General features: G+C 39.2%; 1 protein-coding gene across 7 annotated transcripts in view; it reads right to left on the bottom strand.

The window, feature by feature from the left end:
* The window catches only part of LOC106063526 (roundabout homolog 1-like), a 154,604-nt gene that overhangs the window by 27,167 nt on the left and 111,231 nt on the right, over window positions 1-16,206 (bottom strand). For 6 of the 7 annotated variants that reach the window (XM_056009527.1, XM_056009526.1, XM_056009530.1 and 3 more), the window contains exons 6-18: window positions 12,114-12,392; window positions 10,941-11,079; window positions 9,658-9,785; window positions 7,917-8,044; window positions 7,343-7,502; window positions 6,943-7,140; window positions 6,743-6,832; window positions 6,373-6,551; window positions 5,947-6,100; window positions 4,840-4,964; window positions 3,743-3,980; window positions 3,525-3,637; window positions 2,257-2,422 (exon numbers count right to left, since the gene is read on the bottom strand). In XM_056009527.1, coding sequence (XP_055865502.1) covers window positions 2,257-2,422; window positions 3,525-3,637; window positions 3,743-3,980; window positions 4,840-4,964; window positions 5,947-6,100; window positions 6,373-6,551; window positions 6,743-6,832; window positions 6,943-7,140; window positions 7,343-7,502; window positions 7,917-8,044; window positions 9,658-9,785; window positions 10,941-11,079; window positions 12,114-12,392 — 2,097 coding nt within the window. The remainder of the gene's footprint in view (window positions 1-2,256; window positions 2,423-3,524; window positions 3,638-3,742; window positions 3,981-4,839; window positions 4,965-5,946; window positions 6,101-6,372; window positions 6,552-6,742; window positions 6,833-6,942; window positions 7,141-7,342; window positions 7,503-7,916; window positions 8,045-9,657; window positions 9,786-10,940; window positions 11,080-12,113; window positions 12,393-16,206) is intronic. The other variant, XM_056009528.1, reaches the window with a different exon arrangement.

Raw genomic sequence — 16,206 nt, 5'->3', positions numbered from 1 at the left:
ATGACAGAAAGAGACCACGAATGAACTACCTCAACTGAAACATGTACCTACAAAGTAACTACCTCAACTGAAACATGTACCTACAAAGTAACTACCTAAACTGAAACATGTACCTACAAAATAACTTCCGTAAACACTGGACAGAAAATCAAAAGAAACAATGCAGTATCCCTTCAACCACCCCCACCCCGTAGTCTTCTTTTCAGTTCTTTTGTTCACGAGCCTCCATCACGCACGAGTCAACAGCAAGGGAATCTGCCGACAGCGTTGCATGCGGTCACAACGAAGAGAGGGCTCTCGGCCACGGTCCCGCGTCTTTTATTAAATTCTTCTCATTTGCATCTAATCTGGAATCACTCCAGTCTTAAAGACGTGCAAAGTCGTCCCGTGACCCCCAGAGCAATAGTTAATGGCCGCTTGATACAATCGAACCAAGTCTTCTGCTGGGGGAAACAGAGCGAGACGATTGGCTTTGGCTGGTTGGTCGGCACGGAGGAACCTGGGAACAAAAAAAATCTCTCACTTATCTCTTGGTTAATCCTGGTCACGTGATAGAAGGAAAATGTTCCACTGAGAGTAATGTCCTATAAAACTATCGCAAATTTGTCCTATTCTAAGTGAGAAGGAGGTACCAATCATTAATCGTTTTCAGGGGCGTAGCTAGAAATTTTCCATCGTTTGGGGGCCCGGGGGGCTTGACCTCTTTGGGGGCCCTTGCATTTTGCGTAATATTTAATTTTTAATGTAAAAAACACTAATTTGGCCCCCCCCTCAAGTTGGGGCCCAGGGAGGAGATCTTCAAATTCTTCCCCTTCTTCCCCCCACCCTGGCTACGCCGCTGATCGTTATACTAACAAAAATCTTTTACTATTTTTATTTCTAGTGTAATTTTAAATATAAATTCAAGATTATTTTTTTAAATATCCTGTATCATTCCCCTTTCAGCCCTTGCGATCTATGGAGCAAATGATGCAAAGGTCATCTGTTTCTGTGGCCCGCGGTCAACGAGGGTGTCATTTGGGCCACCACAACGACCAATGGCCTTTACTTTTCCCCCTAACTAATGTCAGGTACTCACTAGAGCTGGGTGGACTCAAAGATTTCGAAATAAAAAATCCCAGTCTTTACCCGGATTCGAACCTCAACGGAACTAGGCTCGCGATGTTTGTGATATGAATCTAACGAAGAGTCTAAACAAAAATATTTGTTTCAAAAACTAAGAAAACATTTTTTTTTCAATTTAAACTAAACATCATTCTATTTCCGCCCAGTTTCTAACCGCTCGTTCAATATTTAATCAACAACAACAACAAAACACAAACTTTCAGCCTGCTTATGAAATTCTGCTGATCAAATGTAAAGCATTAAACCATTATTAGCCAGTTTAATCTTCTAAACACCAAATCCACTCAAGTTATTTATTGTAAATCATATATTAAATGGCGAATGTGCATTTACTTAGATTCTGACAGTTTTGAATTTTATGATTTCATGGTTGAATTCTTTCATAAAAATATTTAAAAAATTAAAACAAAAAATGAGACGCATTTTAAGGTAAATGTGAATTAGAAAAAAAAATTGGTCTGCGAATCTGGCTTAATTCATTGGTCAACGTTCTCATTAAGTGTCCCCCGCCTCTTCTGTCCATTTATTATTGCCAATGTCGTCCCATTTTCTTCTTCCCTTCCTCATTTATTTTGTTGTCCAGGCCAATTTCACCCTCGGTCTCTCCTCGCTTCACACACACAGGCCATTCATGTGTTAAATTAAAAATAGTTTTTGCAAGTTTGGTTGATGTGTTTTTTTGATGGAGCTTTTGAGACAAAGATTTATTAAAGCATTCTTTTCTTTAAATTATTTTGAGGTGTTTATCTGTGTCTATACATAAGTATTTGTATGTACAGGAATGTGTGTGTGTGCGTTAACTGCTCTGTTCCAGACATCCCATGAGCAGCGAGGACATGGCTAGGTGCAATATCGTCATATAATCCCAACGTTTTTTGCTTCTAGACAGTGAGACAAGTTTAAACTAAGCTTGTGAACATGGAAATTAACTATATAACAAAGAGTGTAATAATCAACCACGCTGGTAATACAGACAAATGACATCTTGGTTTATTATGCGATGAGACACTCAATGGAACATCAAAATGTCACAAGTTTATAAGAAGAAACGGGCAATACAAAAGTATTTGTGTGTGTGTGTTGTGCACGTGTGTGTGTGTGTGTCATCAGGACACAAGAGTGAGTACTTACTGAGCACAAAGTCCTTGCTCCAGACACCACGACCTTTATTTGTCCTAGCAGCTATTTTAATCCTGTAAGCTCCATCCATGTCCACCTTCTTGATGACCAGAGCGCTGTCACTGCTAGATGCCACAGTGCTGCAGTTGCTATTGTCTTCTTCGGACATACAGAATATCTGTAATCAAAAGAAATGAAGGACCCTTTGATAAATATTATTACAGCGAAGTGAGAGCAGAAGTGAGGGCAGACGTGGTTGTTCAATACTAACAAACAAACCAAAGGCACTCCATTATCTTTCTGTCCCATGTAATATAAAAAGATTCTAAAAAAAAAAATGCATTTAAGGCTTAGTTAAAAAAGCTGACGAGATCTAAACAAAAATGTTGGTAACATTAGAATGTCTTTTGTCACTTTTTCAATTTAAAGTCATCTATGAACTAGACATTACTTCTATGGAAATATTTGCTTGAATTAGTGTCAAATGCCAGTTAAGTCTTTTGACATTTCAGAAAAAAAAAATCCGACCTCTCTTGCTACAAGAAAAGACACATTTCAGTCTCATATGCCTAAGGTCATTATCACTGCTTTGTAAAATGCAACACATCTATATGTGCGGTGACATCAAAGACACAGCAGTGCACAGCTCAAAGAGATGTTTACTCGCTGTGAGCATTGGCTGAGGGCTTAAAATCTTTGAGTGTATTTACAGTCGCATGTAATAAAGATCTTTTTAAAAAAAAAACAACTGCAGAAGACAAATGCCAAACATCTGTCTGCGTGCTTAGTGCCCCACGGTGAAGTCTTCTAAAGTGTCAACTGTTAAACACAACTTGAGATCTGCGTTATCAGCATCTCTTTCTTTATCACACTCATTATCAGAGAAGGGGGGGGGGGGGGAGGCTTTTTTTTTCTTCTTCACTATGCATGAGATTTCAATGAAATGCAAGAACATTACCACCATGAATGAAACAGAATTCTTTTTGTCTTAATGTTTTAGAGAAGACGATCAAATACAGGTTATGAGCAATACACAAATGAAGTAGCTAATTTAGATTGCTTTACCCCTAAGTGTGTAAGAAAATATGACATGTTTGAATGCAAATATCTATTTTTTGTTGCTACTTCAGATGTTCTGAACAGGGTGGTCTACTGAGGAGGTCTCCTCGTTACCCTGAGCTGTAAAGCCTAAGTTAACATCTGGGTCTATCAAGATATGTGGTGACGCTAATCTGGTATATGACTTATCTATGAGGACCAGGATGAGGAGGTCTACTTACATCGTAACCCTTTATCTCGCCATTCTGGTGGTTCCTGGGTGGGGGCGACCAGCGCAGGTGAAAGGATTGACCCTCTCTATGTATCACAATATTCTCTGGTGGAGCTGAAGGCACTGTAACAATAAGAAATAACAAAAACATGATTGCAAACTACTGACCATTTCAAACCATAAGTGGGTCATACTGCTCAACATTAAGTCTAAGCTGGTGTCACTCACCTGCCTCCTTGGTGGCCACTTTGATGGAGTTGGAACACCTACTGGTCACATCCCTGGCATAGGCCTTTATGCACACCTGGTACCAGGAGAATGGACGCAGGTCAGTGATGTAGGACCTGAACTGATAAGGGTCAGTGATCTTGATGATGCGGCTCTCCCCGTACACAAGTGGGTCAAGGTCAATTATGGCAGTGTAGTTTATGATGTAACCTTCTATGGAGGCCAGGCTGGTGCCAACCTAAAAATAGCAAGAAACAAGCCTTTTTAATGTGAAAAAGAAAAAAAAACAACAACAACAAGTAACAAGCTGAGAAGGAGATTGAAAAGAAAGGAGAACACTCTGACTTTGAAGAAAGATGTCTTGGTATGCATGAGTAATTGTCCACTAGGACATAGTCATTTTTTATGAACTAACTCTGTATTTGATAAGATAACAAGATAACATTATGGGTTGGGGGGGGGGAGCTCAGGCCATTCCTTCCATGCATGAATGGCACAAGGAATGGAATAGTTCTTATATAATGTTGTCCTATAATGAGGAACAAGAAAAGGTGTTTTTATACGTATTTGATGTTTCTGTAATGGTTAAATGTTTAATCATTACTTATAAATCTTTAGTAATGAGGTGTTTCCAACATAGATGATCTACCAATGATACTACTCTAGCCACAGTCACTTTTGAAATCTGCCTCGTGCTTCTGAATTGATAAACACAAGCAATAGACATGCATATTGCAGTTTTTGTTTTGGTAGGCCTAATTAGCATTATTTTAGTTCTGTGTTTCGAATTTGAACTGTGATTATTACTTCTATTTTTGTGTATAATACAAGAAAATATTAAAGACAAAATGTAACAGTGCCTTAGAAAAGTGACCTATTTAAATTCAATTTGCAGAGTTAGCAAATCTCATTTAATGTGCATGTTGTTTTTTTAGCAATATTTCAAAGTTGAAACAACATTACCTCCCCTCCCTTTTCTTCCCCATCCCGCCTATCTGTCCACACACTCTAACAATGGTGCTAACAACACCATTTTTGTTTCAAAAGGGAGCAGAGATGAACGTGTCTATAAATAGAAGCATCCATTAGTGACTTACCTCCCATTTTATCCTAATGGCTGTAGAGTTAATTCCCTCCCCTGACTTAAGCTCCAGATTAAGAAAACTAAGCTCCTTGACAATCTCATCTCTGGGCATGTTCACTGCAAATGTTTTCCTCTTCTCTGTTGGGGTGTAAAGGTAGAACAAATATAGAACACAAGATAGCAAGAACAGTGGTTTAGACTTAGGGTAGAAGAACACAGATATAGAACATAAGATAGCAAGAACAGTGGTTTAGACTTAGGGTAGAACACAGATATAGAACATAAGATAGCAAGAACAGTGGTTTAGACTTAGGGTAGAACACAGATATAGAACATAAGATAGCAAGAACAGTGGTTTAGACTTAGGGTAGAACACAGATATAGAACATAAGATAGCAAGAAAAGTGGTTTAGACTTAGGGTAGAACACAGATATAGAACATAAAATAGCAAGAACAGTGGTTTAGACTTAGGGTAGAACATAGATATAGAACATAAAATAGCAAGAACATTGGTTTAGACTTAGGGTAGAAGAACACAGATATAGAACATAAAATAGCAAGAACATTGGTTTAGACTTAGGGTAGAACACAGATATAGAACATAAAATAGCAAGAACATTGGTTTAGACTTAGGGTAGAAGAACACAGATATAGAACATAAAATAGCAAGAACAGTGGTTTAGACTTAGGGTAGAACACAGATAAAAAAGATGAATTTGATAGGACAAAGGATGTTAAGCTAAATAGAACAAAACCAGTACTTAGTTAACTAAAAAGATCTAGGCTGTATGATGTAAAGCAGCGGTTCTCAATCTTTTGAGCTTGGCAACCCTTTTTACAATTCCCCACTCTGCCTCGACCCCCCCCCCCCCCCCCAGCAATAGAAAAATAGTCAAAAGACAATCCATATTTTCGATGTTTTTTGGTAACCCCTGGCAAATCGTCAATTGACCCCCAAGGGGGTGATGACCCACATATTGAAAACCCCTGATGTAAAGTGTCATTTCATTAGTTATAAAGCCAATCTTACATTTCAAAACAATATAGAAGAAAGGTATGAGAGAGATGAGACACTGCCTGGGTTAGCGTAATGTATCACAACAGACATAATGCACTCACCTCTGGTGGTTATGATATCTGAAAGTGGACTGGGCCGGCTGACACCAAAGGAGTTCCTGGCCCTGACAAAGAAGATGTAGCTTGTGGCAGGGAGTAAATCCTTGACAGTGTAACCATCCCTGGAGACTGAGTTGGTGGCAACTTTCCAGCCCTGCTAAATAAAACAGAATAATTTGTTTTAAAGTAATAGGGAAAAAAAATGATTGTCATGACCAAGTAAAGGTAAATTACATTGTTTATAGGATCAGGTGTGTTAACTGTGTTGTCTGTATGAACAGGTGTTCGATTATGTTGACTACATGATCAGGCGCTTAATTATGATTGTTATTCTGTCATAGTGTACACAATTTTAAAATAAACATGTTTATTTCCTTGAATAATGGACAATTTATGATATTTAATTATTCAATTACTATTTCCACCTACCTCTGCTCTTTGGGGACTGAAATACTCCACCACATAGGCATAAACAGGGGACTGACCCATTTCTTCACTAGGCGACCAGGTCAGATGCACGGATGTATCTGCTATGTCTGACACTTTGGGTTTCAGTGGGGCACCTGGAAAAGCAGACTCCTTTTGGTTTCTCTGATAAGGACCTTGCTCTGAAAAGATTTGAATGATAAATAGGTAAGTTGATGACCAAGAGGTGACATTTGAGCTAAATTTAGAGTTGCCAGATTCACTTTATGAACAAATATGTGACTTGAACTGAATTACATTTATTGGTGGAGTCCTACAGGTTAGAAATTGGTCAAAAAGCATACATGTCAGATATAACTTCACTCAGACTTACTGGACACTGTTAGTGTTGCTGACCAATCAGCCTCCCCGGTTTCACTGATAGCCTTGCACAGGTATGTCCCAGTATCATTCAGTTTAACATCTGAAATGGCCAGTCATAGACTAACATTAAATGCTGATTACTCGATACAGACAAAGTCAAACTTGTCAAATTAACATGACAAGCCAGAACTAAGTGAAGGAGCTACTTACCAGAGATCTGGAGTGTCCCAGAATTCAGCAAAGTGATCCGGGGATCAATAGCCAGGATTGTTTTGTTGTCCTTGTACCATCTTATTGAGGGTGTGGGCTGACCCTCAGCCTGACATGTCAGTAGGGCTGTCTCCTTGGGCTCCAGGGTCTGGTTCTGGGGTCCAGCAACAATGATTGGGGGTGGACGGTCATCTTCATCTGTTTATTTAGAGACAACATTTATAAACCTCATCATTGATTTTTTAATTCACAGAGAAACCTACTTAGCTGTTTCCAGTTCAAATTAAGTGCTTTTTATATATTATTATATAGAGACCATTTCTTTGTAGACTCTACATAACATAAGATAAAATAAAAAGCATAGCTCCACTAATGGAAACATTATGAATATTATACATACCTATAACAGTGAGTACTGCCGGAGACTTTTTGCTAGCCATGGTGCTAAGGGCCTGGCAGGTGTAGGTCCCAGCATCACGGTACTCAACATTGGTTATCCGGAGTGTCCCATCAGCCGACACTGAAAAATGGCCGTGATTTTGGTTCGGGAATAAAAGTGGCTGAAAGAGTAGAAAAAACACAATTGTAAATGGACGAGAGAGAAAGAGAGAGAGAGAGAGAGTGTTCTCTCCTGGCATATTACTTGCTACATAAATAGTATACAGGTAAATAGACAACAGTGTTGGTCATTGTGGTGTGTATGTGTGTATATAGCTCATATTCAGCTGGTAGTGCTTAAAGGCAGGAAGCATGTAACAGAAAAAAAAAATTGTGTAAGTGTGGGAGAATGAATCTGTGAGTAAGTGTGGGGAGAGAGAGTATGTTGGAATTAGTGTGGTGTCCAAGATACACCTGCACTGAAAAGGTCAACAAGTTTTATGCCTGGTAAATACCCTCTTGTCAAAGTAGTTACTTACCTTGACATGAGCGATATGGAAGTTTACTTAGCTTAGTAATACTTTAAGTTGACTAACCTGGTGCTCACTGCCCAGGCTCCAGAAGAGGGTGGGCGGTGGGTTGCCCGTGACCACACACTGCAGTATGGCTGTCCTCCCCTTGGCCACAGACAGGTCTTTTGGAGAAATGAGAAATGATGGTTGCGCTGGAAATGAATAAATAATAAGTAAAATATTTTTAAAATCTTTTTTAAAAAAAACAAAGCTCATCTAAGGGAAAGAACTTAAAACTATGTCGCCCAATAATGTAGAAGGTTTTCCCTTATTCAACATCAAACTAAGTAATTTATTACCAATAATAAATTGAATTATTGGTTATTTTTTGTATTTTTGTTAGGTCCAATAAATAATTATTTAAAGTTTCAACTTGATCAGACAATGGTTGTGGGACAAACAGCATGTTCAATTATCTAAGGGGACAAAACTCTACATATTTAGCAGTATATGTCAACACTAACGGATTAATTTCCCTTGTAGATATCAAACAAAAAAACAACCAATAATTAATTGACTAATTGGTTAATTTTTTTTTATTGATTCACGTCTTGCCTATGTCAGTGAATAATTGTGCAAAGTTTCAACTTGATCCAAGAATGGGTGTGGGAGAAATAATGTGAATAAACTTTATACCAGACAGACAAGATAGTGAGTTTATATAAGCTTTGTAAAGAAAAAACACCCACTGGCAATTAGAAATATATCTAACATAACATAGTGGTTTTATTCCTTAAAAAAATGGTTAGACATTGTACATGTATTACAAAGTTAAAAAAACAAACAGTTAAAGTGCGAGAAGAGAGCGAGGGCCCAAGCTGAACTCTTTGTTTGTTTCTCTCGGCTCCTGTCACGTGGTACGGGTTTCTTACTGGCAAAGCATGCATTTGAAGGCATATTCAACACAGATGTGATGACATGGAGGGGGCTATGAGACTCAATAAGAGTGTTGTGTAATATGTGTAACGTGTGTGTGTGTATATATATATATATATAAATATATGTATGTATGTGTGTGTGTTTGTGTTGGAAAATGTGCTCAGTACAGCAACATTAAATCTGCACCTTCAGTCTGACTTTATTTCTCTCAGTGCTCTATGAACTCCAATGGAGCTGATTACACATCTCATGATGTAGTCAACATAAACTTTTCTTTCAGTTGAACTATGCATTTTACAAGATACAAAAAGACTCCCCAATAACCCACGTGTGTTGTCAGTGAGATAGAATTAAAATAAAAAATAAAAAGAAAGCGGAAATGTATTTTGTTTTTAAAGTGACAGATGAAACAATCGGCAGTGGGATACAGGGCGTGGTTTGTGTCAAAGCTTGACTAGCAGTGTAGACTTAATGGCTTAGAGGTTTAATATTTAAGATTTAATGGTAGGACAGAGGTAATCGGTTGGATTGGAAAGCTAATTTTTTTTTTAAAGTAATGGACCCGAGCAGGGCCGGCCTTAGATAATTGGAGGTCCTAGGAGAAGTGAATTAGAAGAATAACAAATAAACAGCGAAAAAAAAAACTAAAAATATGCAATTTATTTAAAACCGTGTGTACTTCAACAAGAACATCAAGGACAAGTTTCGCCATTTCTTCTCAAAAATAGTTAAAACATATATATCCTGTGCGAGCAGCTGCCTAGTTTGCCCATGCCTAAGGCCGGCACTGACCCGACTCCCCTAACCCCAATACACACACACAATGAGAACATGTTATCATATGCAGCGTGTCTACGTCCAAGACTTATCAACAAAAGCCACTTACTCTGTACAGATAGTCTGCCAACAGCCTCCACGGTCCCAGCACTGTTCTCTGCCACACAGACATACACGCCCTCGTCCGATACCTGCACTTTCTCGATTCTCAACGTGCCGTCGTCCAACTGGCGAGCCCTGGGGAGAGGCAGAAACATCACCGGATCACTAATTAACTTCATTAATAGATCTAGAGTGCCATAAGAAATATGATTGTTTTTGTTTAGAGCAACTTTCATGCTTTTAGAATGCTCACTGCGCAATGGTACTATCACTTTTGTGGACCAGTTGGGGGGGGGGGGGATATATGGGAGAAGGTTACCGTGATGCTCTTTCAAAAGCTTTTTTTTAAGTGCCTAAGTTTGAATTCGAACTCCATGACGGAGGGCCGACGCGTTAGCCACTGAGCTATACAAGTACTTATAAAAATAGATGGTTTAATAGTCTACAATTTTTAGCGAACAACCTAATTCTCTACACAAGACATCTCCCCTATTTCAATGTCTCTCATGTATCAATCAGCAACACCTTCTGGCCTCTAATTGAAATTAATCACAGCTGTGAAGAGAAAGGGGAACGTGGGAGGAATCTGGGTCAACTGATATATAAGAATTGTAAAACATTCAGTGATAACAATACTTCAATAGATATTCGATCACTTTGTAAATTAAGATTTCTTTTTTTAAACATTTTGCTCTGGAATTATTTTTTTTTAGTAGAACCCAATGCCTAGACATGAGGAAACCAATTCACTAAATTTGCTTAACACCCCCAACACAGTACGCGTACGTACTGACACCCCTAGATCCATAAAGCTTAGACACAAATCTAGCCACATACATATTCTCTTTACATAGATCTTGTTCAATTCACGTTCCATTCAGTTCCGTACCAAAAAAAATATTTATATTTTCTCCATTAAAAGAGAGAGAGAGAGAGAGATACCGGTTACAGTCTCGGGCATCGAGTGTCTAAGGGCGTTTCTATATGGAGGCCATTAAGATTCCATTTGTGACATACTTACAAGGCTGTGTGTTCTATTATAGATGTACTACACCGGCTACCTCCACGTGTCTACACTCCTGACGATCTATCTTATTGCCAATGTCATATGTCATAAATTAGGCTCCATGTAAGAAGCTCAGGTGGGGGCCCCGAGATGCCATCCCTGAGGTGCACATCATTTACCTATACACCACGAGGTGGTTTCTCTCTGCTATAGCACAGAGCAAGGAGAAGAACAAGACGTGAAATAGAACAGAGGGCCCTAAGAGTTGTCTTCTCTTGTCTTACCTCCCAAATGGTATTCTCCCCTCCTCCTTCTTCCATTGGATGTTTGGAGTGGGGTCCCCTGACGCTCGACATTTCAGCTCCACCGTGTCCTCCACGTTGGCTTGTATGTCATCGGGCAGCTCCTTGAATGTGGGCTTTTCTGGATAAACAACAGAATACACAGGTGAGGTCACCAGGTAACGGAGGAGATCTTCGGTTGAAGGGGCCCCCTGGCGGGGATCCCCGACAATGTATATACACAGCGGAAAAAAAAAGAAAACGGGCATCCAAATGGCAAGTGTGGGGGGGACCCCGCTGCGAGAGAGAGAGAGACGCAGAGGCAGCGAGGCGGGGACGAGGGGGGACGAGGGGGGGGGGCTAGAATGCCAATGTCTTATTGCCGTTGGTGAATGGTGGATAAACAGATAGTCTGGATTAATGGATATAGGAGACGATTTAAGCAAAGCAGAAGATGGTGCAGGTTGAATGGAAGTATCTCTGTTAGCAAGCCAGGAGAAAGTTATGTCTGCAGTCTACAGTGTCGTATGATACACATCTGCAGTTTCAGCTTGTATTTAACTGCCTAAATGGCAAAAAAAAAGGGGAAAAAATAAATGATGCATTTAAATTAAAACAAAGAGACGTGACTGTAATAACCTGAGGCAAAGTTTTATTTAGATTGCAGCCCATGGCAGCACAGAGCAGGAGAGTTAAATGAGTTAAAGCCAAAGGAATTGGTCACTTTGCATTTAATACAAGTAATAAAGACATCATTGTGGTCATTATAAGTACAATTATGTACATAAATCCATGGCCCAAAATATGATACCACGAAGAAGTTATTTATATGTTGTGTCTTTAATTTCGTGATATAAATTCAAAGCCTTCAATAGCAATCAAACAGTTTCCTAAACTTTATTCTTGATAGAACACATATCACATTCTGACTAATTTATAAAATTCATTGCATATTTCTTTAAAGGGAGATCAAATCTCGTAGTGGCCTACCAGTTAATTATTCCAGTAGTTCGTGGAGCACCTATTCAGACCTCGTGGAACACTAGCCTACAACATATATCCACAATCCAATCCTTTAATTTAAATCTAAATAATATATATATAATCGGTAATAACATCTTTTACATCGGTAAAACTGCTCACGCAAGGCTTCTACTTATTGGTTAGGTTACTCACCTAGGACAGTCAAAGCAGCCGGTGTGCTCTCCCTTTCTCCTGCCTGGTTGATGGCCACGCACGTGTACTTGCCGGCGTCCGTCACTTTGACGGAGGAGATGCTCAGGTGACCATCCGTGGAGACGCTGACGCGAATGTCAGGGTTCACTGGATTCCCGTCCTTGTGCCACAGTACCTTGGGCTCGGGCTCACCTTTTGGGGGAGTACATCTAAATGTCGCCGTCTCACCTGTGGCGACCGTCACGGGCTGAGGATTTTCCCGGAAGTCGTCACGTATCACTGAAAGAAACAACACATTAGGCTTCAACAAACAGTTCGTTAAAAACAAAGCAACATGTTTTTTCAAGTCCTACAGGAAACACTGTATCGTTTTCTTAGACATTTTAGCTAGGAAGAACTAGTGAGAGCTTGTAACTACAAAAATAGGCAATTTTTACATTTTTATCAGAATAAGAAAATATGAGAGATAGATAGAGAGACAGAGAGAGAGACAGACAGACAGACAGAGAATTGATGGCGTTACAGAGTATCATAATTCTAACATTTAAAGTAAATTGGACATCGATTGCCCAGGACACAAATACGTACTTTCCCTTGGAGCCTAGACAAATGTGAGAGTTTTATCGCCTACCCCCAATACAAGAAATTAGTATATAAAATCAAAAATTATTCATATCACTTGTTTCGCGTCACACACAAACACACACAGTATCAATACGTTCCAGGTGGATGACCATTGAGACAGGGCCGACCCTACAGATTGCGGGGCCCAATGCGAAGCGGATTGCGCGGGGCCTAGTCTAGGTAGGAATAAGGTTATCAATAAGTTCCAGGTGGATGACCATGGAGACAGGGCCGGCCCTACAGATTGCGGGGCCCAACGCGAAGCGGATTGCGAGGGGCCTAGTCTGGGTAGTAATAAAGTTAATGAGGGAAAATTAAGATTTTTTGTTAGAAAATAAATTCGTCTTTGCATTTTATTCATACTTTACTAAGTGCAAATTAAATTACGAGCCATCTACAATAGAAGGTAGTATTCCAACAAAAAAGCCGATAAACATTCAGATCGGACTTTTAGATTTACTATCGACTAGGAAAATATCGCTTTTGATTTTTTTAAAGAGATCGAGATAGATTTAGATCTATATTTATATGCCAGTGACTATTAAAGTAATTTAAGTTTTGGAACTTCCTGTTTTGGTTAAAATTCACCCTATTATTTTTATTAAATGAAAGGACATGATTTGAGTATTCAGGATATTTTAATAATTTCAGGAGAATTTCATAACTTTTTTTTCGTTCGTATACTTTGCAATTTCTGGAGATTTCCAGAACCTCATTCAGATTTTTTTTTGCCCTAAGGCCGGCCCTGCATGGAGATATCAATTTTGATCTACATGAGAATAATGCCCACTGACCCATACATTACTGGATATCGAGCATTACTTAATAATAATAATAATAATAATAATAATAATCTTTATTATCCGTAAGGAAATTTGTCTTACAATTTGTGCATTACACCAAACAAAAAACATTATAACTATAAGAAACCAAAGTGTACATTCACACCAGACTCACTCATAATTTACATGTGACAAAGTTTATACCAGATTGTTCTTATTTAATGATTTGATTGCCAGGGGAACAAAAGAGTGTTTGTGTCTGTTTGTCTTTGCTATCGGTGTCTTGTATCTCTTTTGTGATGGTAAAATCACAAAGTCCTGACACAAAGGGTGATTCTTTTTTTCGAGGATCTTGTTAGCTTTTTTATAGATGTTTGTCTTATATGGCTAAGTGACAAAATTATTTTAAAAAATGGCGACACTCTTTTTTTTTTCAAAGCTCTTGCATTGAAATGTTTTCATCAAAGGTTCTAATTATTTTAAAGGCTTTGAGCACCACATTCTGGGCGGTCTTTAGTGTTGAGTCGCCTCTGCCCCCCCCCTTTTAACAAGAAACTCTTAGATAAGTCTGTACGTATCAGATAATTCAAAGTGGAGCGTCGAATCAAGTTCTATGCCCTGCCAGCTTAATGACGCCTCTGGTCTTGGCTTTTGAAAGGCACTGGGTGTGTAAGAAGTGTGCGGGTCAAAGGGCCGATGTAAGAACTGAAGATGCTATGGAGATATCTCTCAGCCGAACCGGAGGAGAACGAGGAGGGGGGGGGGACGGGGTGCGATGAAGAACTCACAGTAAGTGTTAAGTACGTATCTTTTTTTTTATATAGAATATTTATGCTAACATTATTTTGAAGCTTCTATATAAGGATGTTTATTGGACTCAAAGATGGTAGTGATACAACGGAACTGGACAAACAGTTAGTTTTCTTTTCCTTTAAAAAAACATTGAAAAAGAGGGGGGAGGGGGCGGGAAGAGTTGCAAAAGATGGACGACCAACGAGTGAATGTCTAAGATTTCGATGTAGTGCACGAGAGCACATGAGACTACAATCAATCTGCTAAGGTTAAAATAGATCGAGGAGTGAGGGCGAGGTTTTTTTTTTTAGGAAGTGGGGAAAAAAGGAGAAAAGGCCATGGGTGGTCGCCAGGGGCAAGAACTGGAAATATATCACGTGAACCAAACGGAAGTGTAATGAAGGTGTGGTGGGAAATGGAGGTGATTAGAAAAAGTTGCAGGGGCGAGCATGTAGATGACGGAAGACATTTGTCGTTTGCTCCATCCAGGGCCGCCGTGTCCGAGTGGGGAATTCAATTCATTCTTGGCCAGATGTATTCCCACGCGCAAATTGAAAAGAAAGGGGCTTAACTGAACATAAGATTTTACCAATTGATCTAAATATATAGGTCTATATTGAACTATTGATGGGTCTAAGTTGGATATAAAAAATATATCTGGATCGGAAGACTTTATATGGAATTTATAAACACAAAACAAGAATGATACTTTGGATAGACGGATATTTATACTAACGATGGAAAGGAAATTTTTTTTGATTCCTGAAGGGACAGTGTTTAGTGGGGGATTCGGGTTAATGTGTGGGTCATTTGCATATCTCTTTCTGGCTAATCCAGCACTGTCGCTATAAGATTTAGAAGTATTCAGCGTCCAGGGTTAAAAGATCACTTCTCAACACTTAAACACTGCACCAAACTGTTACCATGGAAATAGTTAGCGGACAGACATGTAGAAAAACAAAAACACTTCCATGTCCATAACTAAGTACACATTATGTTCTGTAAGTACACATTATGTTCTGTAAGTACACATTACGTTCTGTAAGTACACATTACGTTCTGTAAGTACACATTACATTCTGTAACATTGATATCGTGGTAAGTTTTCGCAACCAATAATTTAGTTCATTGTCAAACATGAACTAAGTTGGCATATTAAGGCTTTTCTTTGGGTACAAACTGACCACTATGGACAATTATATTTGTGTCAACTTATTTAAGACCACACAAAAAAACAAATCTCTAGTCTCCCAGCTTCTAGAAGTATTCTACAATTGAGAAAGAGTAACGTGAAGAGACAGGGAGAGAGAAAAAACAACAACCTTGCAAGTAGGACATAAATTGTGTTCAGGACCCCCCCCCCCCCCCCCCATTGACACGTCCATGTAATCTTACCATTGAAGGCTCTGAGGAGGATAGAAACACAGAATTGAGGTCAAACGGAAAGGGGGGCATTTTCAAACCTTTTTCTCTCATTCTCAGTGTCGGTGTGTGTGATTAAAGCAGAGATTTCCCCCTCCACCCTCTCCCAAACTATCCATTATAGAGCAGCCTGGTGGAGTTCTTCATTGGTGGAGATTGAGGGGAAAATTGAGGGGAACGACTGAATAACGAATTTAAAAGAGATGTGAGGAAAGGGAGGGGGGGGGCTAAAGGATGAATGATGTCCACGAACAAAAAAAAAAGTATTGCTTTATATAATTGAAAACCAAAAAAAAAAAAGTCCTGTTTATAATTGATCATTAAATAGTTGAACGAAATGTTTCTGGTCGCTAAATTTGGAATTTCAGCCCTCACCAACGAGCTCGGATTTAGAGAGAGATGTTCAATGAACACAGCCCAATGTGTAGGCTTTAGAGAGTGTCAGTGGGCTGGCTATAGCGCAGACTAGCACG

The sequence above is a fragment of the Biomphalaria glabrata genome, chromosome 14 (assembly GCF_947242115.1).
Source record: "Biomphalaria glabrata chromosome 14, xgBioGlab47.1, whole genome shotgun sequence".
Classification (NCBI taxonomy): Eukaryota; Metazoa; Mollusca; class Gastropoda; family Planorbidae; genus Biomphalaria; species Biomphalaria glabrata.
The sequence above is the reverse complement of the archived record's forward strand: the minus strand, read 5'-3'. Positions and strand labels throughout refer to the sequence as shown.